The following is a 26,580-nucleotide window of genomic DNA, read 5'->3' as shown; positions in this document are numbered from 1 at the left end:
CAAGGAGAGTGAGAACTGCATTGTCCCCATAGTATTGTACGAAAAGCAAGAGACCAGACTACACTTGTATTGTCAAGGCATAGCTTTCTGGCCTGTTCTGGCCTCAAGTGTATGTAAACATAGCAACTGATAAAAATTTGTACTCCAATAAATTTTTTTCTGTGTTTATATAGCATTTCATTCCAATGGGCCTTCTATGCCTCTTTCATTTTCATTTCTGTAAAATAAACAACAAGAGATTTACTATGTCTATGGGATTTCACCACCCAGGCAGGCAGCCACTCAGTGCTCATGAGGCTCACTATAATTTTTACTCAGTTTGGTCCTCATTTGGGATTTAACTGATATTTTGCCATCAGGAAACCCTAAACATGATCCTGTGTCATTTTATAATGAAAGTCTATGTTTGTGAGGCTTTGAGAAACAGTGGAAAATGAAGCTAAAAGAAGCAAAAGAGAAATCATTAAGAAATATCAAATGATTCTCTGTTTAGATATTTAATTTTTTTTTTTTTTGACCACAGAAATCTTGTTTCTGCAATGGCGTATCTACCCTGTAGCCAGATGGCTGGATTCACCAAGCAGTACCCATAATTACTCGTGCTCTGAAAGTTTTATTAGCTAGTAATATTCCTGGTGAAAGGCAAACATGCAAAATTAATGGAAAGGGATTTTCTTTAAATCTGCAGTTTTAGGAAAGCTAGTTTTCTAAATTGTTTTTCTAAGTTGTTTCTGTCGTTACACTGAAGCCCTTACATGTGTTTCAGATCAGTTCCAGATCAAACTGTTTCATTTTTAGAAACATATAGAAATGAATAAAGCCTCTATTTCCTTGGTGCAACTGAGAATTCTTCCCCCGAACCCTTATAACATGTGGTTCAATGGCTGGCTCATGTTTAGCTTATATCTAATTTACTTTCCTTCTGTAAAAACACAGGGAATGCAAGAGATAGGGACCTGGATCGGAAAGTGACAGACATTCAAAACTTTTATTTAAGATACCCTTTTTTTATAGTTTAGAATTGTTGAAGTCATCCAACTAATTAAAAGTTATGAGAGGACTTCCACACAACTCACACCCCACCTACAACCCTTATGGACTACCTAACATCCTTACACCAAGCAGCCTGCAAGGTGGGAAATTAAATTGTGCAGAACTGACCCTGCCTGGGAGAACGAATCCTGATGCTGCTTTCTCCCTTTCCCATCCATGTGCACACGTGTGCCTCAGCAAGACTGCAGATGGGGAGCAAGAACATTTGGGGAACCAGCATCTCCAGCCTGGTCTCATGCCATCTGCTTTTTTGGGGAGAGATCTGTGTCTTCCATGTAAACTGCTTCATCAGAGTCAGCTTGACCACTTTCTGAACAGTCACATAACTTCAGCTATTGAACTTTTTAGGTCTTAATGTGAATGTCCAGGGTTCAGACTGTCTGTCACAGAGCAGAATAGATAGTGCTCAGTTTGGGGCAATTTGTTCTTGAATGAGAGTTGAACAAAGAGCGGTGCAGTACCTGCAGTACATCAGTCGATACGTATCTACAGCTCCCATTGACTTCCACATAGCATGTAGGCACGCGAAATTTTGATGTAAATGTGATATACTTGCCTAAAGACTCACAGATTTATAAATGAGGACTAATAAGTCTCATGGAAAGCATTAACAGAGCTAGCAATAGTCACAGTTTTAAAAGACTAAAAACCTGACGGTGCCCCTTTGTTACAAGCTGCCCCAGCATTGCCTGTACTGCCACATCTTTGAAGAAATATAGCTGGCAAGAAAATCCACAAGACTCTGCATATAATAGCTATTGGCTAAGCCAGCAGTTTTCCCAAGGGCTCATAAGAAACTCTTTGCTCAAATTCCCAACCACCAAGGAGCTCCAGGTGTTGCTAGAAATAACTCATGCCAAGTGGACTCCCAGTGTCTGGTTCTCCAAGCAAGGAATGTGGGTGCATTTGCCTTCTCCATAGTCTTACAGAATTCCTTTAACCCACATGGACCTGGGATCCCCAGAGGCATTCTCTTCCTTGCAAGGCAGTTGTAAATGTGACAGCTTAGTAAACTAAGAGGTACTGTAACCGTACAGAAAAGGGGGACTTGAAAAGACCTAGAACAGAAAAAGACTCCAATGTAACAAGCTTTTGTAGTTCATTTTTAATATACAATTTTATGTTAGCCAAGGGCAAATCATACGGTTTTTTCCTGTCCCTTTCTGATCTGGTGGCTATTTATGATTATTAGTTCAATATGTGCATTTCAGAGAAATCAAGAGAGTTCACAGTAACTTTGAAGTGCAATATGTTACTTTTCAAATATGACAGTTTGCCGCTTACAATATTCCCTTTTGCTGCTCATAAACCTTAATTTTGCTGGATGCCGGGTCAGGCTGTTTGGAAATACAAACCATTACCACTGCTCAGATAATACCCATCCCCACTTACCGCTGACTGTAGGCAGTGCGAGGTCAGGCTCCCCGCGGCTCCAGCAACAGCATTGCTGTCTCTGAGCACTTAAGTAATGCCTGTTTTCTCAGATAAGGTCTTGACACCAAAAGTAGCAGAGATAGATGATTAATGATGGCACAGAGAGACCTGTCTTTTAAAATCTATGCAAAATGGAGGTAAAAGATTGTAAAGTTAATGCAGTCTAGTTTTATCCCTCATTGTGCCTACAGATCCTTTGCAGGCCCTATACTCCTGTATGTTAAGGGGACATGCTACTGTTTCAGTTGCCAAGGGAAGTCACCAAGGATCAAAATCCATATCCTTGTTTTTCAGCTGGTACTGTGCTGGTGGAGGATGAGGCGAGGCTAGTTATTCCCCGATAACACAGGGCCACAGTATATCAGCGGTCCATTCCATGTGCTGGCTCCAAGTTTTCTCTCCCTTGGGTCACTATGTCTCAAGTGCAAGAAGAATCAGGATGTTGAAGTGTGGCCAAGGGTTCCTTGCTCTCTTCAGAGAGATTTTACTCTCCCACCCCTCTTCTTTCCATGTTGCTCCCAAAAATGTGAAGGCTCTGCAGTTTGCTGGTGTTATCTTGGCCTGGGATGACATGTTTTCCTCTTAGTAGAATTCCAGTTTCAGCCAGAGCTGATTCAGGGTATCTACAGCTGGGCCACTGCATTGCTTTTGGATTTATGGCAGGCTTTCCAAACATCTGTAAAGTTTTCACTTTTTCTGTTCAATCATCATGTTCTTGCTATACTCCCCCTAGTTCCACCATGGAGCTAAAATTCCTGAGCAAATCAGCTCAACACTCCTGCTCCCTTCCAACTCTTTAAGCCCCTTTCCAAACCCCATATAAATCTTCAACACAGTCTTTGAACTTAACTGCATATTTGAGAAATCACTGGCCTGTCTTTTAAAACTTTCTTGAGTGGTTGTTCTTTTTTGCAGTTGTAGGGAAGTTACAAAAGCATTGCTGGGAACTATCCTTTCAGCTGAAATAATTTTTCCACCCTCAAATAACTGCTTTTAATCCATAGGGCACCAAGTGGACTTGCACTATTTTCCTTAAGAAAATCTCACAGTTCTGACAAGAGAATCAAGAATTTTTACAAAGGTTTCTATTTCAGATATTTAATATTTACAACTAAACAAAAATACTGAGTTTGGTCCTTGTTTTCATTTTCCAGAAGTGGGCAGAGGGGGAGGGAAGAAATGAAGTAACACAAACAGTTTCTTATTTACTCTCATTCTTGCCTTCCCTCTAACGTGTCCCAGATAGTGCACAGTTAACTGCTCACCTTCACCTCGCCACTCCCAAACCAGGGGAGCAATGACTGCGCAGCTGTATTAGTCGCTGTGGATAAAGAGACTTGTAGTTTGGCAGGCCCCGTGCAGAGCTGAAATCCTTGGCTTGGCTCCATCAGCAGAGGTTTGCCCCTTCAAGCATTGCTGAAACAATTGATTTTGTTTTCCTGAGAGAGAAAATGAGTTAGGTATAGCTGACTAAGATTTTCCATAGAGCATTTTTCAAGCATTGCTGGTTTTCTTTCTTTAAAATCTGGAGTCAAGGGGATGATTATAGAGAAAATATTTTGTGTTAAGCAAATCTTTAGTTCTGTGTGAATAGGTTGACTAGAGGTTTGGTTTTTTTACCTGTAGGTCTGTGAAAAGCTCTATGCTTACCCACATGAAAGGCCTTATTATCTCTCCCTACAAATACGCATCCTCTGGTTTTCTCCCATCCATACGATGTGTCAGGGCTTTCCCAAGCCAAGCAACAATGGCAGAAGCATTTAGCATTTCTGACCCAGCCTAGTCAGAAGCCAAAACCCTCCAGCATCAGCAGGGAGCCCCAGGCCCTCTCAGGTAGTTTTGATTCCTGCCCCTCCTCAGGAGGAAAGCAGAGCTGAGACTGGAAACATTGGGAGGAGGTGTTGTTGCTTAGCTCAGGCTATGTTTGTGAAGTGCATGGAGGCCCACCAGCTCTTGATGCTGAGATGACACTGTGAAGGGATCCTAATGGCAGCTCTTGACAGTTCACTAGCGCCATCAAATGTTCTACCCGTCCATTAAATGTCATTACCCTTAGTGAATGTAATGTTATTTTAGGATTGTGTTTCTGTGTATCCGGTGAGGAGAGGCTGGGGCTGCCCCATGACGGACAGGGCCGGTTCCAGCCGGTTCCAACAGACCCACCACAGGGCACAGCTGAGCTGCTCAACCAAGATGGTGGTGCTCCTGTGAAAGTGTATTTAAGAAACAGTAAAAACTCATGCACGGCAGCTGTGAGAGAGAGGAGTGAAAAAACAGGTGAGAGAAGCAGCCCAGCAGACATGGACATCGATGAAGAAGAAAGGGGAGGAGGTGCTCCAGGCACCGGAGAAGAGATTCCCCTGCAGCCTGTGGAGAAGATCATAGTGAGGCAGGCTGTCCCCCTGCAGCCCATGGAGGTTAACAGTGGAGCAGATATCCACCTGCAGCCCATGGAGGACCCCACACTTGAGCAGGTGGATGTGCCCTGAAGGAAGCCGCAGCCTGTGGAGACCCTGTGCTGGAGCAGGCTCCTGGAAGGACCTGTGACGCCATGGAGAGGAGCCCATGCTGGAGCAATCTGTTCCTGATAGACTGTACCTTGTAGGAAAGACCCATGCCAGAGCAGTTCATGAAGGACTGTTGCCTGTGGGAGGGACACCACGCTGGACTAAGGGAAGATTGTGAGGAGGAAGGAGAGGCAGAGACGAAGCATTATAAACTGACTGCAACCACCGTATCCCCAATTCTCCTTTCCCCTGCACCACTCAGGAAGAGGAGGTAGAGACTTAGAAGTGAAATTGAGACTGGGAAGAAGGGAAGGGTGGGGAAAGGTGTTTTAAATTATGTCTTTGTTTATTACTATCCTACTGTATTTTCAGTTGACAGTAAATTAAATTAATCTGGGGCAGCACAGCTCTCCATTCACATAATGCTGCTGGCAACACTGGCTTCTGCCTACTCAACGCTCAGGAAGGAGTCCGAGTCACCTTGCTGAACCAGAAACATCAGCTTAATGGAGAGAAATCTCTTGGAGGCACTCATCAGCCTGAGCTTGAAGAAGTGAGCAGAGGGCAACATGATTAACTGGCATTTGGACAATGGAGACATGACCTCCCAGCCTGCTGCCACCAGTTTCTGGAATCAGAGGGCAGTTTTGGCCGCATCCAGTTCTCCTAGGGATCCCAGGCATGTGCTGTACATGCACAAGACTATTAAGGATGGCCATTTGTGCAGTGACATGCAGATTTTGCTGACACAGAAACTAAATTCTTGCCCTGCCAAAAAAAGTTGGACCCCTTACTCTGGAGCAACTAAGGAGGAATGGAGATGGGAGCAAGGGCTTGGAGCTGGTAGGAGGCAGATGTCAAGCTGGAAGAAAAAGGACCATCCACCATCTAGGAGAGGAGAGGTTTAACAGGTCTATGTTTCTGCTTCCCTTCTTAGCCAATGAGCCCTGGAAGGATTTCAAAGATGAAAGAGACTTCTCTTGGGATTCACGATGGAACGAGAGGGAGGGAAAGGATGGTTTCTCAGCTGAAGGGGATAGATTTGTGGTTTCTGAGCTGAGGACTTGATATACAGGAAATGGGAGACATAGGCAGTTTCTCAGCCAGGAGTAGGAAGGTTTATATGCATGCAAGGGACTATGATACCAGTGATGAGTGAGTGAGGTAGGGAAATGTTTGTCTGTTGAATATCCCACAGTTGCCTATTTGGCCTGGGTCATTTTGTAAACATGGCCCATTCATGCTTGTTCTCAACTGTCTGTTTGTAAGTGAGGAGTAACTTCATGTAATATTTATTTATTTGTTAATTAGGGATCAATTCTAGTCCCTTTTTGCAAAGAAGCCCCTGGGATGTGCACAAGCTCTCTTCTCTGCGCTGGGGAGTACAAATGTTGTGGCCTAGACTTCCTTGGCAGTTGGGTTCACAATTTTCCCCATGAAGAGGATGCCGTGGGTGCTTTTATCAACAATTATCATCAGGAAGGGCCTGTTGAATCTGATGCGAGGAGGAGGAGGGAACCCTGCAGACAATGGTACCAATTCTATTGCAGTCACTGCAGCAGCCTCTGTTCCGTTCTCACTAACATCCACCGTGGCCTTGTGAATTGCCTGCAAGGGATGCAAAGATTAAAATCCAGGTACAGAAGAGTGAGAAGCAGCTGAGGACAAACTTGCTTGCTTTAACACTGTGAGAAGGCAGTTTTTAAAACAAAGCACAGAATGAGTGTAGAACTGGTGTGAAAACGATACTCATGTCCAGCCTTTCCAAGACAAGCAAAGTTTGCTCTGAGTTTGGAGAGTTTTCTTCAACGCTCTGGCAGAGTCAAACTTGGCTGCTTGCAGAGACTGAGCAGCACAGAGAACATTTATTGTTCTGTTGTTTTTCAGAGTAAGATTTTTAACACAGAAGAAGAAAGTTTTCATTTTGCAAAAATTTCTGTGTATGCAAAAAAATTCTTTCTACAAAGACGCAATAGTGACAAACTTTATAGCGTGTCTTTCTGTAGCACAGCTCACTGATATGTCTTGACTTTACAGAGCTTTCTATGGTAGGTATAGAAATTCATATTTCTGAATTCACGTGATCTTATTTCATTGTCTTTGGTCAGCCCTCTGTGTTTTTTCTTCATTGTCCATAACTCATTTGAAATTTCCTCTCACGAGGTCCTGTTAACCTTCCTGTATTCACATGTCCTATATCTGTAATCCAGGTGTTTACACGTGTAATAAGGTATTATTCAATGTAAGGAGTCACAAAATTATTAAATAGTATATGTTGGAAGGACCTCTAGAGGTCATCCAATGCAACCACCCACCCTACACTGTGTCAACTCTGACACAGTAAGGTTGCTTGTGGTCCCATCCAGTGAGGGCTTTAGTATTTCCAAGGATGGAAATTTCATAGCCTCTCTAAGTAATGCAACCAAGTTTTTGATCACCCTTTTGTTGAATTTTTTTTCATAATATCTCATGAGAATTCCCCATTTTCTATCTTGTGTACATTGTCTCTCATCTTGTCACTGTGCACTTGCAAGAAGAGCCTGGGTCTATCTTCTCTACACCCTCCTCATAGGTATCTGTAGACAGCACTAAGAACCTCCCTTCACCTTCCCTTCTCCTGGCTGAACAGCTCCGGGTCTCCCAGCCTCTCCTCATACACCCTGTGCTCCAGCCACACAGCCATCCTGCTAACCCTCCACTGGACTCGCTCTGCTCCAGTATGTCCACATCTCCCTTGCACCGAGGAGCCCCAAACTGGATGCAATACTCCAGAGATGATCTCACAAGTGCAGAATAGAAGGGAAGGATAGTTTCCCTCATGACACAAGGCATATATTCCCTGGGACACTAGGGAAATCACTCTACTTGTCTCTGTGCTAGTCTCTTGTTTGTGAAATGGGGCTATCCCTGTCCCACAAGTCTGTGGTCCATATAAATTCTGAGGTGCTCAGATAATGCAGCAATGAAAGGTGTATACATAGGGTAAGAATGACTATTCCCAAACTTACGTCATAACTAGGAGTCTTGTCATGCATTAGTTATTTTACACCAGTTTTTTGTGAAATTATCCCTGTTATTCTTTCCAGATCTGTTTTCTTCTTCAGAGACTTTCAAGTGAATTTGCAGGATCCTATGTACTAAACAATTTAATATTAAACTGTGGGAACAACAGCTGTTTGATCCCTAACCTTCTCTTTCCTTTATTACCAACAGTGAGTCATGACTACACTCCAGAAGTGGGATCAGCCTAGCTGCAGAGATAAAACCCACATGTAAGCAAGGCAGATAAATCTCCTGATTACCATCTCTGTTTGCATACTTACTTTGGAAACCTTCAGAAGAGTATTTTCTGCCATTCCAGAGAGATCAGCTGCGTCACTGAATAGCTCTGTCACACCCATTTTCTCAAACAGGCTCTTAATGTCATAGGAGCCTGAGATGGAGAATTTTGGAAGGTCCAGGTAGATTTTTCTTTTCAAAAGTAAACAAAAAAATGTGAGTTTATTATTGCAGGATCCCTCAATGCAATAGCTGTTGCAGGTATACACACATCCCAAATACCTGTGGAGGCAAGGCTTCTCTTTCTAAGACAGTGGTAAATCCCATGTTAGAGAAGCAGGAACTGAGGAACCTCTCCCACCAGCCACAGTCTGATCAGTGGTGCAAGGACACAGTGTTGGTTTGTTAAAGTGGCTGGCTGGAATGTATCATCCAGACTGGAGAAAAAGAAATTGTATTTTCTTCTGAACTGTATTCTTCCTATTCAAGGCAGGGTCCTGAGGGCAATGTACCCGTGTGCAGGATCGTCACAGCTGGTAGCATTCCCATCGCTGTGACCGGGGGAGCTTAGGACAGGGTTCCCCTTAGGTATGAAATCGTCTGATACCTTGTCTGATTTAAAGAAACTATACAATGCTTGCTCCTCAGAGCTGTGCTTAGCAACTGATTGTGGCATCCTAAGCTTTATTTTGCCTGGATGAGTAGTTATGGCCTTTTCGATATTTAAACAAAGCAGCAGTTAAAAAATTACCTGTTTTCAAGTGATTGCATCCAGTTAGATACTGTTTCTTTTAGAAGAGCATCCTCCACCTGCTTCATTGTCCCTTCATCAGGTAGAACAAACAATGCAGTAGCATTTCCTTTGTATGGGATTTCTACTACCCAGCAAGACAACTTCTCATCCCTATGGATATTAAAGTTTTTGCTTTGATGCATCATTTTGACCTTAACAGAATTCTTGGCATCCAACAAGAAGTCATCGTCTCTGGTGGCGAAATTTTTGAAAGGTTTTTCCCAGTAGCCTTTTGACAAAAGAATGAGTATAGAATTGAATAAACTGAAAAAGAGACTAATAAAGGCATGTCACATGAGTTAATGCCACACTAGATGATCTTTAAGGTCCCTTCCAGCCCAGGTCATTCTTTGATTCTATGATTCTGTGCTTAAAATACTGTATTTGAACTGTAAAGACAACAACAAGCCTATCTCAGTTTAAGGATGCTCGTTCCTTGGCCATGAAAAGAATCTTTACACAATTTCAATGGTTCTAATAAAAATCACACAAGAAAAATATAAGCTGAGGGTTGCCGTAGAAAAGACCTGAGCCTTTGCCTGCTAAGGCAATGGTAAAACTTCCACAGACTCCCACATACAGGCACCAGGCTTATTCAGAGAAGGGTCATCCGTGTTTGACCATGTCCTGCGCAGCCAAACCCCTGTGCCTTTCAACAAGTGATCATAAGTTCCCAAGCTCATCCCTTCTGAATATTTTCATCTCTGAACCTGGCTTAGTACTTCTATAGGTTCTTTTCTATTTCTTCCTCTTTTTTTTTTTTTTTACTCGTATAGAAAATATTGGGACTTCTAGAGCTTATGTGTATAACTGCTACTTATGTTCGTCACTCACCTTTAAAGAAAATGTAGTTCACCAGAACCATCACGGTGTCTTTATCGAGACTGTTAAATAAACGAACAATTTTCCCATGGGTTTTTGTTTCTATGTAGTCATTGATTTCCTTTATAGCCTCTGGAGAATTCTGGAAGTTACTAGAAATAGCTTCAGAATAATAAAAATTTGTGACATCATCCAAAAATTTTTGGAGCAGTTTCAGTTGATTGTCTATGAACAGGGCATTGCCCATGCTCAACTGGACTTCTCGGTGAGGGTCATTCAGCAGCTGGAGGACATGCTGAAATCCCTCATGGATCTCCCGCTCCTCCATATCTGTCAGGTTGAAAGCAAGGCCTTTGTGCAGCTGTTTGAGCGTGTTTGATCTGGCCCCCAGGGAGAGCATTGCAAAGGCAGTGGAGATGCTCAGAGGAGAGAAGAAAATGTTCTTGTTGCCTGCCTCCTCTCTGACCTGCTTGTAAAACCTAAATGCAAATTCAGCGTTGCTGGGGGCTATCTTGACAAGAGCCAAGTTTTCATCTTCAACCTGGGAATGGTCTTCTGGGGAATGGGGTACTTTTTGTTCTTGCTGTTCATCATTGAGGTTGGAGCCATGTTGACCCTTGACTTGAAGTCCGAGAAGCAACAAACACAAATACAATGCAGACTTCATTTTCCTTCTGAACAGTTCTGTTAAGAAAGAATAAAACAACTTTTAGATCTAGAGAATTTTATCTTTCCTGCATAAAAAATAGGTTTTCTATTCTAGACACTGATTTTCAGATGCCAGTCTTTAGGATTACTGCTTTATTTAGAAATACTCTTCTTGGCCTCCTGGATAGTCTATTTCTAGTCAGTTGTATCAGTTTCCAACCAATGAACAAAGGAAGCTATTAATGTGACATCACCAGGAAAGAATTGATGTTGTCTTGGCTTCTGTGAGGTATTAAGCCTGAAATAAGTCTTGCTTCTGACCAGCATGGCCTCATTGCACTCCTAAGTGCCTTTGAGTGCATGCTGAGTTCTCCTATTGGCCGCCATGTATTTGGTAAGTACTTTGTCAGAGGGACCAACTTTTGCTGATATGTTCTGTAGTACCCGTGGTCTTGTTATGACTTGGGTTTTCAAACACTACAGTGATACAGAGATAATGTCAGTTATAGCTGTGAATAAAATCCATCTAAATGCTCACCCCTTAAACTATTTGTATCTTTCTGCTTCTGTAGCAGCTCTGAACTCAAGAACTATATTATTTCAAAACATTACCTTAAATGTTTCAGCAAATTGAGGATAAATCAAGAAAGTTTATTAACTCTCTCTATTGCGCATAAACTATCCATAAGGTCACAAAGCCCAAGACTCAAGAGCTTAGGAAAAGCTCTAGTGGAATCTGCCTTGTGTACGCACAATTCGATGATCTTTCCTCTTCCTTTAACCGACATAAGCAAATTCTACATCATCCCACATTCTCTCCTCTGTTCCTCTCAGGGGAAAACCCATGAAATATACTGGAGAAGTATGTTCTTCATAGGGTACCTCACCTAAATCATCTCAAATGACAGAAACTCAAAAACATGAGGTAGGCAGTGGCCTGCAGGAAAATAGAAATGATCTGAATGTTGTTCATAGCAGTTGTATACTTGTTCTGGAGCATGAGATTCTGTTCCAGGCTCTGCCTCAGGCTGTGTGTCTAATGCCAGGTTTAGGTGTTACATCAAACTTTTAATGGGTGGTTCTTAATTCTGTGTTCCCCCTTGTTCTGGCTGCCCAGTATGAAACACTGGAAATATAAGATGTGGAAGTGCTGAGTATGGGAGTTGTGCTCAGCATGTCTAAAATGCTGGATAAAAACATCAACTTTGGAAAAAAAAAAAAAAAGGTGTTCTAAATGGAGGTAATTAATTTTGGTCTGGTAAGTACTCTTCATAATTACCCAAATTTCTTTTGAGAGAGTCTAATTTATATTCCAGGCCACTTGGCTGAAAGTAGCCTGGTTTTTAAGCACACCGGAGATACAGGGATGCTAGTCTCATTAGCCCTGCATCAGCCTGGAGTAGTCAGGACACTGAAATTGCAACTAAATTTACTCCTCTGTGAGCAGAGACAAGGTTTTGTTACTCACCTTGGTACTGACTGTTGAGCACTCATTTTGGACCTCATCTCCCAGTCATCCTGCCCCTATAGCTAGGAGCTAGGTCACTGACTGAATCCTGCTTCCAACATCTAGAAAATGCTTCCAGAAGCTAAAATAATTTCCAATTACTGTACAAAATAAATTAATCTCAGAATTAAATATTGTGCAATAAATGGCATTGATCACAGATAACATGAATTCAAAGACTTCTAAGAAAGTATAATATGGTACTTACAGTGCTGGACCTCTCTTTCACAGTGCTTCTTCCCTAGTCTTCATTTTGCTGGGTAGTATTAAGTTAATGTCCACTGGTAAATATTAAACAGAGCAAATAAGATTTATTTGCAAAGCAAAGACTGAGTAAGCTATTTTTTTTCTGGACATCAAACATTATAAGTCTATTTTCCCGTCATACAGGCAGAAGGATGCCAGCACGTAGGGCTCTGAGGAGAGAGAAAGAGCAGGGACCTTTCTACTCTTGGGCTTGAACTAAACTGGGCAAAAGAGCTTTGCAAAGTAGTCTGGCACAACCATGGTAAATGAGCTTTACAAAACAGAATATTAGAAGAATTGGAAACCTAAGATACAGACAAAGCAATGTCTGTTTATAAAAAGGATGCTGTGTCCCACTGAGGTCTCTGCATTGGATATCCTGATGCAAGGATGCCATCTAATTGAGTACCCAAGGCAGAAGCAAGTTTGTTTGGGAATAGCCCAGTATCACTATGTTGCCCTGCAGCACACACTGCAGGTATACCCTAACTGGCATTATTTGAAGGGCTCATTATATTATTAGATAAAGGATAGTCAGAGGCACTGGTTAGCTTTTTGAGAGGCCTTTGATGAGTATTTTAGAAACTGATAAAGTAAAAAACCAAGTATTAGCATGACTTGAAAAATAAAGAAAACAAATGGAAGAATGAAATGGGCACTCTTTACCATGATAAAATGTTAGCTGAGGACAGAGATCTTCTTAACCCCTTGCTACATACACATAGGATAGGCATGATTTATATACATACTATATGTGACTTACACTGGGATCCCTTGCAGAGGGAGCTGATAGAGAAAGGCACAATTTAGCTATTTAGAAGGTTATTTAAGGATGAGATGCATGGCACTCATCCTAATTAGCAGTGACTAATTATTTCCATTGAATGTACATGATTTCACCCCAGGTAAATATACAATTTATCTACACATAGGAGTCTACCCACCATAGTTACTGCTATGTAACTACTATCTTTTGCAAGACAGAGGCAGAGTTGGTCAGAATGTATTTCCGGAGAGAGGGTTTCTTTCATGATATGTGCAAGTACTGAGAAAATTTATTGCAGTATTATGTAAAATGACCAGCAGGAGCAAGAATGCTGTTGCTTAACTCTAGCAAAGACAAAATATTTTTCTCAAGTCTAGGCCTGCCTACATACATAGCATGAAACTTTCAGCCCAGCCCTAATGCTTGGCTAACCATCTGAAGGATGCTACTGTTTTCAAGGAGGAACTGCTGGGAACAGCAAAGCTTCTACAGTGATTCCTCTATTTTCTCCTAGGACATGCAGCAGCACTCTGTGTCAGGAAGAGAGTGGAAAGTTGCTGCTGTCCCTACTCACCACTCCCGGGCATGAGCTCCTCTGATCCTGGCCCAAGTCTCTTCCTAGGCAAGGTTAAGACCAGCAGTTACATCAGAAAACAAATGACCATTTTTGTCTGCAAACTTCAAAACAATCAGCTTCTCAGAAGATCAGCATGGTTAATGAATGCATCACTCACACCTCATCCTTTGAAAACCTCCCTTAGGTCATAGGTGCCAGAAATAGAGACTCTTGGAAAGCACGAATCTCTCCTGTTGAATGCAATGGAAAATGAGAGTGAATCACCACTCATGGGTATCACTGGCATACCTGCCAGATGGTAGTGTCTGTGAGAACCCAGGGAGGGGAAAACAGTTCATTACTTCTCTTCACATTCCTGTTGGTACCAATGGCTGTGTGTCCAGAACAGATGTCGCTGTGAAATGTGAGGCTAAACTGGAAAGTTTGTGCAGAGTTTTGCAGAAAGGGGATCCATACAGGGGAATTTCACAGAGGAAGGTTACAGAGCTCTGGGATGCTTTTAGATAAGCAGTGGCTGGGACAGAGGGACTCCTGCACCAGGAGCCAGGGGAGGCATAGAAAGGACTGACAAATATGCTTTTCCTATTGGCCTGATAATGGTCTATATGGAAGGAATTAAGGAATAATTTAATTATCTCTTTCCCTACTGTCTGCCAGTAACTCTGCTCAGTTATGCAATATGTCTTGGTTCCTCCTTACAGGAGGAGTTTTATCCCATATCATTAACTTACTCCTGTTGCTGCTTGGTCATCTGATTATTATATGCCAGCTTTGCAAGTTATATTTCTGGGTTTTCCAGGGCAAAGTATTTCTGGCTGTGGAAACAAAACATCAGCAAGATGATAAGGATTGAGCAAGAGAAATGTGCACTTTGCATGATAAATCATCATGCAGCCACTTCTTGTTGCCTTATAAAGATGTATCACTCAAGGTCTGTCTGCAAAAGTTCACATAAATAAACTTCTTGAAATAAATAATTCAATTCAAATCAGGAGATTGGCATCATTGCAAAATTGCTGTAACTAGAATAAAAATCAAGTCCTCTGTATTTTTATCTGTTTCTGTATAGGGTATCCCAACTACGATCTCCATGTCTTACAAATATTCATCCTTTTCTCCTTGGATAAGGAAAGTTCTTCTGGCTCCATTTCTAAAACCAGCATAACTGACAGAAAGAAAAAAAGCTGAAGTCTAATCAAAAAGTCTGTGACAGAACTGGGAATAGAAACTAGATGTTTTCTGCTTTATTTTCAGCTTCTTTCACCAATGTAATAGGAATCTCTAAACTAAAATTTCATATGAACTCATAGTTTGGTAGATGAAAACTATATAAACAGAATCAAATAATCTTGTTATTTTCTTCTGTGTTATATCTCAAAAGGAAATAAAGTTCTTTTATTACCAGGGTGTGATTCCATTTCTCATAAAAGACATTTCACTTCAAATGATCACTTTCATCAATTTGCAGAAAACAATATTTTAAGTTTTCTGCTTTGTCTGTACCTAATCTCCTAGCACTGAAAGAAAATGTGTTTCCAAGAGCATGTAAGCATTTAAGGCCTGATGTGAATTCCATTGGAGTCAATCAGCCAGCATTTTAATGTTCAGGATAGGTAATCTCTCACTGAGACCTCATCTTGGGTTTTACTGATATATTTTCCATAAAGTTCCCAGATGAAGACATTGAAATTGTAGACCTGCTTGACACTGCCAAGGCTTTTCAAAACTAGTTGTTATAAGTTTTTTAAGAATCACTACAATAAAAAAGGGGGAAAAAATAAGTAATAGTAGATAGACTGCAAGATGAAAATTTTGCTCTCAAATTGAATCGTAATTTGAATTTCTTTTTCCAAAAGATACGTCAAACTCAAGTAGTTAAGACTACAGACCAAAAACCTTAATTAAGGACTTAGAGATGGCATGTATAACTCCCAGAATTAAAATAAATTACAGTAAAGGAAAGTGGTGGGTCTTCCCAAGTGTCAGTGAGGTTAAAGGCCAGCCCTTCCAGCACCTGAGCCTGGCTGGTGGCTCTGGAGCCCAGGGCCAGCAGGGCCAAGGCAGCAAACGTGTTGACCAGCGAGAAGAAGATGCTCTTGCCAGGTTCCTGGGCAGTCACTTGCCTGCAAAACTGGAAGAAAAAGTCATGTTGCTGGGGACTATCCATTGGCAGGACTCAAAAGGGTCTCCCTCGTGGGGATGCTACTCCTGCAGTGCTTAGTTTTCTTATTCTGCTTGTGGCCACTGGACTGTTGATAGCCAGGGAGAACAGGCTCAAGTGCAGCAAAGTATTACATGCAGTCATGGGTAAAGAAAAAGTAAAGCAAAATCAAGGTTTCTTGATCCAATTGCAATTAGATTTCATATCTGTGCATCATGCCAGAAACAACTCCTAAATTCATCCATCTGGCCCTTTGAGAACTTCCATAATTATTACTTTATCAGGTTATAGCAATATTCGTCTTTCTGATCTGTCAGTAAAAACATTTCTAAAAAATTTTAGCAATCAAAAAGTATGAGTTTCCCTTTGGTCTGGCACTGTCTATGAGAATGAACTGATCACAGGGGATCTGCTTACATGTCTCTGATTCAGCACTAGTTTGGCAGTGGTATTACTGCAGTCATGGTCTGCTTTATTTAACATGACTGTCAGATTTGAGGAGTGAGGAGCTGTGCCCTTCATCACCTCCATTTCTGCCTGCCTCTGCGCAGTCATTGGAAGGAGAGCTGCATGACATTGGCCTTGGGTGCCGAGCCTTTCTCACTGGGGGCGTCCAGCTGCCAAGGGAGACTCTCCAATGGCCTTTTTCTGCTAGCTCATTCCAGTTTGCAGAGTCAGGACAGCATCTAGCAAGCAGCTTGCACATTGTCAAAAACTGTCAGGTCCCTGAACCAGTGACAGACTTTCTGGTTCATAACAAAACTCTTGGTTTCAGTATTTTTAAGGAGGGGGTTGGGACATGGATGATGGACAGTGGCTATGTCTCCACAGTAAATTATATCACTTTTTAAACTGTATTTATGTTCATTTATATTAAATGTAATAGAATTAAACTGGCATATTTTATGCTTCATAATAGTTTCTATGCGCTCAGCTGTGAAGTGTTTCCCACCCCACAGTTGTTCACTCTGGCTCCGATTGTACTAGTACATTGAGCAGTGCTGGGGCACAGACCTGGCTGTCAGCGTGCAGTCACTCATGTTCTTATGTTTTTAGTACACTTTCAGACACAGGTATCACTCATGCCAGCTACAATTCTTCCAAACAAGTGCTAAGTGTGTTTTTGGAGTTAGCACAGGCCACGGGATATTTCCAATAAGCAGCCCAGATGTCTTGCAGGGTCAGAATTAAGCAACATGGATATGAGCTGTGATGAGCCAGTTGACCTCATGGCTAGAGAACAGACCTTGGAGCACGCTATTTACCAGCATAGATGTAAACTCTAGGTATAATTAATCTCAATATTTGTTTTACCCCTTCCAGGTATTCATACTCTATTCCTTCTGAACTTCTATTTGTTGATGAAACACAAGATTAAATTTATAAAGCAATGCTAGTAGCACCTTTGGGCAACGTGGTGTAGTTTTGGGCAACCTGGTCTAGTGGAGGGTGTCCCTGCCCATGGCAGGGGGGTTGGAACTAGATGATCTTTAAGGTCCCTTCCAACCCAAAACATTCTATGAATCTATGAAACCTCCTGAGTGTCTAGCCAACCAAAATACTCCCCAGCTCTGATTTAGCCACTGCTTCCACATAGGATGCTTGTGGAGAGTTTGTTACCTTAAAGGGGGACTCAAAGAAGCCAATACAATGTGGGTGGATGCCATCAGCTGTGAGTGTGGTAAAGGAAAATATGGCAAAAGACTTGACCTTCAAAGGAAGTGCCTAGGCCTGGTCTGAAAGTGACCGACTCCTCCAACGTATGATTTGAAGCTATGCTTTCCTTTTCCTAGAAGCCCTACCAATGTCACAAGATATCTTTGCTTCAGCCACCACCCACTCCACAGTGTGGTTTGCAGACAGTTCATTAGGATTTATCTGCCAAACCCATTCTCCACCCAGGGACAGGCAGACATGGATTTCCATCTTGCAGGCAAATATCCTTACCAGCACTCCAGGTCCAATGCTAGCTCTCCTTTTGCAGAGGTCAGCTTGACCAGCCTGGAGAGTTTAGGATGTTGGAGGTATGGGATTGCCAGCTTTCAGGAGAGGGAGAGGTCTGAACATGAATATTCCTGAATATCCTGTACCCTAGGCAAATGCTCTAACTGCACAGACTGGTGTGGGCAGGTAACAGTTGCCTTGGAGAGGTTGGACTCTACAGAGTAGCTCCTGCTCAGGTACTAATTGCTCTATTATCAAATTGACCTCATGACTCTATAGACTCAAAGCTCTGATTTAAAAATTAAACTACTGATCACCTAGCCTGGTATATTTAAAAAAAACTGAATGAGGTTCAACACACTGAGAAGGGTCTGGGGTTTTTTAACCTAAGTCTATGCTGCTGTACCCCTGAGCAATGTTAAATACTTTTATCACTGTTAAACACTTTTATCACTGTTAAACATCTGCTGTTGATCCCACAGGATGGAACAGGAAGGGAGTCAGGATGACACCACACCAGACTGCCTGTGTTTCTGTCGGCACACATCCCTTTTCTTGGTGATCCAGATCCTCACAAGTGCCAAGCCTTGGCTCTGGATTTTGACACTGCCTTAGATCCATAAGGCTGTTGTTAGGAGAGAGATGTCAAATTTGGCACAGACATCTTCAGAAAGGTCAGCAATCATTTTCTCATGGAAATACACGACCTTTCTCCACCAATGACATACATATGGAAGAGAAGAACTAAGATATCCCTGAGTGTACTGCATTTGTATTTTAAATTTCCATATGTCAGCCCTCCAGCACCAGGACCTAGTGAGAGCTTGTAGCAGCTGGAGCAAACTTCAGCATTTTCTTTCGACCCACAAGTCAGGAGTTGCTTCTTTGTTCAATCTTTATGTACTTAAAATGTTTTAAACTGATTCTCTCAGCTGGATACTTACCTTGTTTTTCAAAGATGGCATACACTGGTTATTAAAAGGCTGATTTATAAACTTCTTCGTAATTCACTAATAGGTATATCTCAGTGGTCACTTTCTACTACAGGAGGAAGCAAGAATAGTATTCTTAAGAATGGCCACACTCTTGCCTCATTTCTTTGGAAAAAGAAAATGGTTAGTAACTGTTTTGATATAATTTTAATCACAGTGAAGTATAATTGCGTGAAGAATGCAATTCAGCCACTGATCAGTCATTTTTCATTTGGGTTTATAATTTTTCCCATGAAGAGGATGCTCTGAGTATGTTGATCAACTATCAATAGCAAAAATGGACGGTTGAATTTAACAACAGGAGGAACAGAATGAGGAAGAAAATCTGTGCCACTGACTGCTGCAACCTCCGTGCCATTCTCATGAATCTTCAGCAGGGCCTTGTGAGCTGCCTACAGTGAAATACAGCAAAAATTAATGTACATGGAGGACAGGGTGTGAAATGACTAAAATTAGCACTAAGTTAATTCAGCTACTGCCTTTCATAAAAATTGCTTGAAGGCTAGGAACCAGGAAGAAGGCCACTATAGCCTGTGGTGGTTTTTTTAGCAATGTTGTCTCAATAAACGAGTGTTCTCACATTCAGTATTCCTCACCAGAAGTGTATCCAACACAGCCCTTAGGGACTGCACACCTTGTGGAATTAATTGAAAGTAGAATATTCAAGCAAATTCATAAGGAATGACAATTTCAGGGGAGAAGAAAGTTGGGCTCCAGAACTCCTCTGTATGTATCCCTAATAGCACATGCATTACAGTTTAGCCAGTAGAAATTCAACTTTGATGCCACTTTTTTTTTTCTTATTAACGATTGTTGGGCATTTTTAATCTTTTTGTTTTATTAGCCCCAAAATGTTATAACATTGCAGCTTTCAGAATGGCTCTAAGAATGCTAGCCTTTCTCTTCACTTTATTTCTCTTCACATTGTTTCCAGGAAATAGGATGTTTTCTTCAAGTCTGGTCCAGCTTACATGATTAGCTCTCATCAGAGACTTCAATGGCAGCAAAAGTTTTAAAATCCTTTAAAATTATGGGATCACATGTTAGAAAATGGCTTTTTCTGCTAGATATGCTGATACAGGGCATTCCCAACACAGATATCCACGGGCACTTCTTTCACATGTGGAAATAGGCCTATGTTTAGTTTCTGGGACAAATGCTAACCCCCTCCAAACCTTTCCCTGTCAGATGGAAGACAGTACCCTAATCTCCTGATCTTGGACAAGTCTGAGAGAGTTTTAAGTTACTTTATCAGCTAAATGTTCTAGTTCAGAGTATCAACCAGCCCTAGCAGTAGGAAAAATTCCACAACATAGCTTAGGGGAAGACAATTGGTTATTGACAAACTTACTTTTGAAACCTTTAGATCAGGTCTTCCTGTGATTCCAGACAGATCAGCCTGGTCAGAAAACACATCAGTTACACCCAGAGTTATGAACATCTTCTTTAAGTCATAGGTGCCCGAAATTGATAGTTTTGGAATATACAATTCTATCCTCCTGTTAATTCAAAAGAAAATTATGGTAGTTATTGCAATCAAAGCATGCCTTGGACTGATGACTCCCACCTTGCTGGTGGTTCTTCTGTGCTAAAATGTTGGTCTTTTCAGCTGGAGAAGATGGCAACAAAAAGAAGATGGGAAGACCATGGTCTGGAGGATGGGAAAGTATGCAAGAAGACAGACATCAGCTGCGCTTTCTCGTATGATTCTGCAACACAGTCATTTGATGGGACAGCAAGCAGTGTTGGTGCCAGAATGTTTGGGACTATGTTTGCATTCACTTTCTAGCTTTGAAGGTTTTTCTTTTGAAATTCACACCCTATTCCCTCTGAGAGATCTGATTGCTATGTTGCAGTATTACCACTCTTAACACATTGTGCTTGAGATGAAGGAAATGGAGACACTTAACATCAGCTAGAAAATGTGAGGGGAAAGAAATTAAATTTGCCAGCTCACAGATCTCTCCCTAATAACAATGCATGATTCTAATTCTTGCTGAAAGTATCAAATCATCAAGTTATTTATACCTGTTCCATTGCTTAAATCTCCAATCAATAGCAAAGCTAGTAGCAGTAAAACCTGATCATGGTATTCAGATTTTGGATTCCAACAACCTTGAAGCATCAAATCAGAAGTCAATATTTACCGTCTTTCAAGTGATTTTTCCCATTTAGACACAATGTCTGTTGTCAAGGCTTCTTCCAACTGTTTCATTTTTCCTTCATTGGGCAGGATAAACAATGCTGCAACATCTCCCTTGTAAGGAATCTGCACCACCTCGCAAGACAGCTTCCTGTCAGAGTATGTTTTATAAAATCCATCTCGAGTCATCATCTTCACTTCAACTGAGGTCTTCGCATTCACATGGAAGTAATCCTTGTGAGTGCCCTTAATATTGAAAGGATTTTCCCAGTAGGCTTAAAACCAAAAGGGAAAGAATGCAATTGAATGCTTATTTCAAGGAGGATATATTAATATAGTCCAGACTAATGTACACCAGATAAATCCATATCTGAAGATTTACACTCATATTTGAAGATCAAAGGTATTGCAAGTTTATTAAAGATCTTGTTCCCTGTCATCTTTCCTGTACTGTGTTCAGTAACAATGAAATACCCCAGGTTAAGCTTCATATAGATTTGTACAACACCTTTCTAAGTCAGATAAATTAAGTAACTTCATCATATTAGCTTATGTTTTATCTGAAGAAAATGAAAGCTGACCAGGATCCAACAAGTTACTTTCTGGTTTCAGAATCTTGCTTGAAAAGTAAGTTTCACAGCAGATGTCTGCCTTGTAAAAAGTAGCATGTTAAGCTCCTTCCATGCTTTTTCATATGTTCTTCATCTTGTAGCACTGTGGAAAAGCTTACATGCAAGAACAACCCGAACTTTTGGACCTGATCATAACCTCATTATGGTAAATGGAACAGGGCTTCAAGGGCTTTAATCTTCAAAATGGGTTTCTCTTGATGTTTATTCAACTGAAATTTTTATGATATTATATTTTGTATTAAATCAGGTCATTCACTGAACAAATACACAGGGATCACAGCTTGCCATTCTATAAGTATATTCTCTTTTAATATAATATTTCATAGAAATAAAATAAAATTGAAAAATAAATAATGGAATGTAAACTCTGCAGTACTCTGATTATAAGTTTGAGCTTTTCCCCCATCTGTCCCAGTAAAAAAAAATATACTCTGGTATCATAAAGAAATCCTTCAGACTAGTGCACCTGAGACTAGGGTACCCAAATTTAATAGAGTACTTGAAATAAAATGTTTTGTTGAATGCTCATCTATTTCCAAACACGCCTTTCTGGGTGGTAAATTCCATGTATGTCCTGCATGCTGCTTCAAATGGATATAACATCTAAGAGGAAGTTAATCATTGCCAAAGCAGTGCATTCACAAGTACCTCTTGGGATATGTATAATGTGATGACCAGCTGTAGAACATTTAGACTCCAGCTCCAGAGGTACCTACCCATTTAATAGCCATAGACTGTAAGTAAATTATAGTGTTTGGCAATTTTTGTTAATCTGCATCTTTGGAATTTATTTTTCTGCTTCATACATGTGAAAACATTGTGGAGTAATTTTTAAAATAAGTAGATAAAGTCTGACAAAAAAAATTTATAAATGCATAAATTGTTGTGCTCTGGCAATTCCCTAAAACTTGAAGATTGCAAATAAATTAACTTTTGTGATTAGGACCCTACACATATGCTAGAAAAAATTAGATATGAAAGAGGTTGCAAAGCCTGAGAACTTTCAATAGTTCTTATCATAATAGCTTAAACTTAACACAGGCCTTTCTTTTTAAAATAATTCAGAAATAATCTGGAGTATTTGTTTTAGTGCAGGTAAAACTGAGGTACCATAGTAAGTAACATCTGTGTAACTTACCTTTGAAATAAATGTAGTTAACAATTACCATTAGAGTGTTTGGATCAAGATCTTTAAGTATTTGGTTTATATTCCCATGGGTTTTGTTCTTTATATGATCATTGATCTCTTTTTTAGCTTCAGTGGAATTCTGGAAGTTACTAGAAACAACTTTTCCTTTGTATAATTTTTTGATATCCTTCAGAAATGTTTTCAGTGGCTTCAGGTGTTTGTCCATGAACACGGTGTTCCCCATGCTCAGCTGCACCTGGCTGCCAGGGCGGTTCAGCAAGAAGAGGAGATGATGAAAGCCGTTGTGTATCTCCTCCTCATGGGTGTTGGTGAGGTTAAAGGCCAGCCCTTCCAGCACCTGAGCCTGGCTGGTGGCTCTGGAGCCCAGAGCAAGCAGGGCAAAGGCAGTGGAGATGCTGATTGGTGAAAAGAAAATGTTCTTGCCACGTTCTTGGGTGGTTGCTTGTCTGTAAAAGCGGAAGGCAAAGTTTGTGTTGCTGGGGACTATCTGTTGGCAGGACTCAAGAGGATCTCCCTCATGGGGGTGCAGCTCCTGGGGGTGAGTTGTCTTGGGCTTATCATTGTAGTGGTCAGTCTGGGTCAGGCTATGGACAGTGAGGTGAAGCATGGCTGCTAGCAAGCACAGTGAGAGGGTGGCCTTCATCATCCTTTGCAGCTACTGTGTAGACAAAGAACAAAATAGTTTTGGATGCTGGATGTCAGCTGTGTCAACATCTCAGCTTTTGTGTCTATCCGCTACTACCTTCAACAGTTATTTGGTAATGACTGTTATCTCCTTACCTGCTCCTTTACTATGGAAGTGTTTTTTAAATCCTTGTGCTTCTGAGTTTAGCTGTAATTCCTATCCATTGCTGCCTACTTTGGTTCTGCTTTACTCTAGCTACAATAGTCCCTTCTTACTGGAGAAAGAAATGTGGAGAAAGAAACATGTGACTACTAAAGAAAAATAAGAGTCAGAGGGAGAGAACAAATGAAAAGGCTTTTTTTTTTTTTTTTGTCTCCATGTAAATCCATGTTATGTTGAGGCAGCATGTCAGGAACAACTCAATTCTTTTATGTTTATCTCTAAGAACTCCCAGGATTATTATGCCATTAGTGATTGAATGAGACTTACATCAAATGATAGTGTTATGTCAATGGAAAACAATACAGGATTGCAGCACTCAAAAGTGGTATTCTTTCTCTCATTCCTGACTCATTTTAGCATACAAAGTGATTAATCACAAGAGAGCTGCTAAAATTTTTCTGCTTCAATACCTGATTAGATCAGATCATGTTGGTTTATTTTAAATAACCACACATGTGATGCATGTCTTCCAGATGGATTCCTCTCTGTGTGTACCCCCCCATCCCAGTCATGGGAGGGAGAGGTCACTGGTGTGAGCTTGGCCCCCTCCTGTCTTTCCAAACTCTGTACTAACCGGAAAGCCTCCTTTCATAAGGTAAATAGCCCCATGGCCAGAGTAGCACTCAGCAAAGAGCCTGGATCATGGCATCTTGGCTCTTATAAATGTGGCCATTGTTTTGTTTGTTTGTTCATTGCTTTCTGTTTTACTGGTTAGACCAAGACCATGTTGGGATGATTTGTAGTGTCTAGGATGTTTAACCTGTCAGAAAACAGGTAAGAGCTATTACAATTAAAAATAGTACTAATGACTGGAAAAGCAACTCCAAATAGCCTTCACCTGATGTCCTACCTGAAGTGGAACAGCTTCAGGGAAAAAGATCACATGAGTTACCTGCTCACCCCCCAGTCAATGGCACAGGCATTTGGAGATGTGTTCAGCGGAGCAGATGAAATGTTTATTGGGATTTTCCCCACCCTGTGTCAGCACTCTGACCACTAAGATCTGGGTGAAAAGGATCCAGCTTTTCCTTCTGCAGCTTTGCTTTATGAGATCTGAGTAAATCAGGACTTATAGAGGAGGTTGGCATGGCAAAATCAATTTGTGAACGCTGTCTGGATGATATTGGTGTAAATAAGACAGCTCATTGACATCAGTTTTGGTTTTCTGGTTGTAGGCTTTAGGGAACATTTGATCTTATTTTTTATCAGTACTACAGTTGGGAAGTCAGAGTATTTTCCTTTTGTTAATGAAACAGATTTCTTCTAGATGTGAAAGAGCTATTTGGGATAAATATTCAGAGCAGAGTTATACTCTGTGGAGCTGCTATAATATATCCCCACAATTTGCTATTCAATATTTCTTGAAGTTAAATTCAGCTGTCATTTCAGTGCTTAGAAACCAGGCATCACTCTTGAAAGCTGATGTGCTTCATGACTCACTAGCTAAATGCCATACAGCTGCATCAAAATCATTAAGGTAAATATAACTGGGTACTTACATTCAGAAGGGTCTTGCTCTTGTAGGGGTTGTGCTGTTTCTCGCTGCTTTACTCATACTGATGTTTTTCTCTGTTAAACATTACGTGGCTTCAAATACATATTACCTAGAAGGACATAGCTGAATGCTGATAAAGGTAGTTTTCTTGGACATGATATTCATGTGTCCACACCTCTCCACTCCAAACAGAGAGCAAAGACCATGGGGCCCAGGTGGTCAATAGAGTGGACTGTTACATCCCAAAGGGTATGCAACTCCTAAGCAAATATTTATTGGAAATGAGATTTTTTTTTTTTTTTTTTTGTGCCAAGGGTAGCTACTTTGCCCTATATGCTACCTGAGTTGGAGATAACTGGTCATCTGGAGACACACAATTTTGCTCAGCTCTAAGCTCTGAAGGCCAGGGTCAAGGGGAGTGAGCTGCAGGGAGACCACTTGTGCTCAGCCATGCTACTCAGACTACTGGACTCTGCTTAAGTGTCAACATCTCATCTTTTATTTGTACACAGCAGAGACCCCATTGGTCACTACTTGGAAGCCACCGAGTCCTCTTGGCCTCATTAACAAAGAGGGTACCTCATTCATTCATTTAAGAATGGCGAATTTTAGCTGCATATTGCACAGTAATCTTGTAATCTTTCAGACCCAGTGTCTCCTCAAACCTAATAATTCTCTCTGTGTGTCTATTAAGAAACACCTAAATATATTAAGATCTGAAGAAGTACTTAATGTGGACTTTAGCACTTGAAAAAGCTGTTTAAAATATATGTGCTATCACTGTGAGTGCACAAACGCATTATGGAACAAATGCAACTGTTGTAACATGTAAACAGTAAACCAAGGCACAGTCCCAAATCTCTCAAAGAACCGCAAATAAAAGAAAAGAGTGATCCAGTAATATTAACCAGTAGCAAACCAAGGGAGTCTGAAACAATAAGTCTCAGACTTCTTGTAAAGATGGATTTCAGTTTTCTGGGATTCTTCTAAAGGAAGATAAGCAGTGTGAGGCTGCCTGACCGCATTCATGGCTGGATGAACTGTTTAGATGCATGGTTTCACCAGCCAGATCAACCAGCCAGGAGAATACCTGCTTGGTCCCTCTATGTCTCTGCTGCACACTGCAGGACTTGTGCTGCCCCTTCCTGAGCAGACAGCAACAAGTCCCTGGATCCTGAAAAGCCAAGGAGCTGTGTAAGTAAAACAGTATAAGCACAGCCATTCTCAGTCCCTGGTGATATCCATAAAGTAGAATTTTCCACTTTACAGGGACAGAAATGTGTTTGGGTTAGTGCTTAGACACTGTTTAATTTAGGGTTAAATGCACTACTTGCTTTGCTGACGACTATATCTTTGAAGAAGAGCCGGAAGACTGATGAAAAGCATGCTTTGCTAGAGAGTATCCTTGAATGAGAGCTGAAAAACTGATAAAGAGGAAACATCCTGCCCTAGAAGGCACTGAGAGCTGGGCAATTGCCAGAGAGGCCTGAAGTCAACTAGAATTGCCAGTAACCAGGGGATGGGAAAGGTGGCTGGGGGGGGGGGGGCAGGTTTACCACCACCTATCCAATTAAAGGACTATGC

At 41.2% G+C, this 26,580-nt stretch overlaps 2 protein-coding genes across 2 annotated transcripts; both read right to left on the bottom strand.

Annotated features, from left to right (window-relative positions):
- Positions 1-6,270: 6,270 nt before the first annotated feature.
- LOC104640039 (alpha-1-antitrypsin) lies at positions 6,271-12,324 on the bottom strand. Its single transcript, XM_010308276.2, has 5 exons — positions 12,252-12,324; positions 9,901-10,572; positions 9,025-9,295; positions 8,318-8,465; positions 6,271-6,602 (listed from the first exon to the last, which is right to left on the bottom strand). Exons 2-5 carry the CDS (start codon positions 10,553-10,555, stop codon positions 6,393-6,395), a joined length of 1,284 nt encoding a protein of 427 aa, XP_010306578.1. The 5' UTR covers positions 10,556-10,572; positions 12,252-12,324; the 3' UTR covers positions 6,271-6,392.
- A 6,537-nt stretch (positions 12,325-18,861) lies between these two features.
- On the bottom strand, positions 18,862-23,497 carry LOC104640041 (alpha-1-antitrypsin). Its single transcript, XM_075753634.1, has 5 exons — positions 23,435-23,497; positions 22,643-23,312; positions 20,877-21,147; positions 20,081-20,228; positions 18,862-19,121 (listed from the first exon to the last, which is right to left on the bottom strand). The coding sequence occupies exons 2-5, from the start codon at positions 23,298-23,300 to the stop codon at positions 18,930-18,932; spliced, it is 1,269 nt and encodes a 422-aa protein (XP_075609749.1). The 5' UTR covers positions 23,301-23,312; positions 23,435-23,497; the 3' UTR covers positions 18,862-18,929.
- Positions 23,498-26,580: the final 3,083 nt, after the last annotated feature.

Source organism: Balearica regulorum, chromosome 5, assembly GCF_011004875.1.
Source record: "Balearica regulorum gibbericeps isolate bBalReg1 chromosome 5, bBalReg1.pri, whole genome shotgun sequence".
Classification (NCBI taxonomy): Eukaryota; Metazoa; Chordata; class Aves; order Gruiformes; family Gruidae; genus Balearica; species Balearica regulorum.
This window is presented reverse-complemented; position numbering and strand designations above follow the sequence as displayed.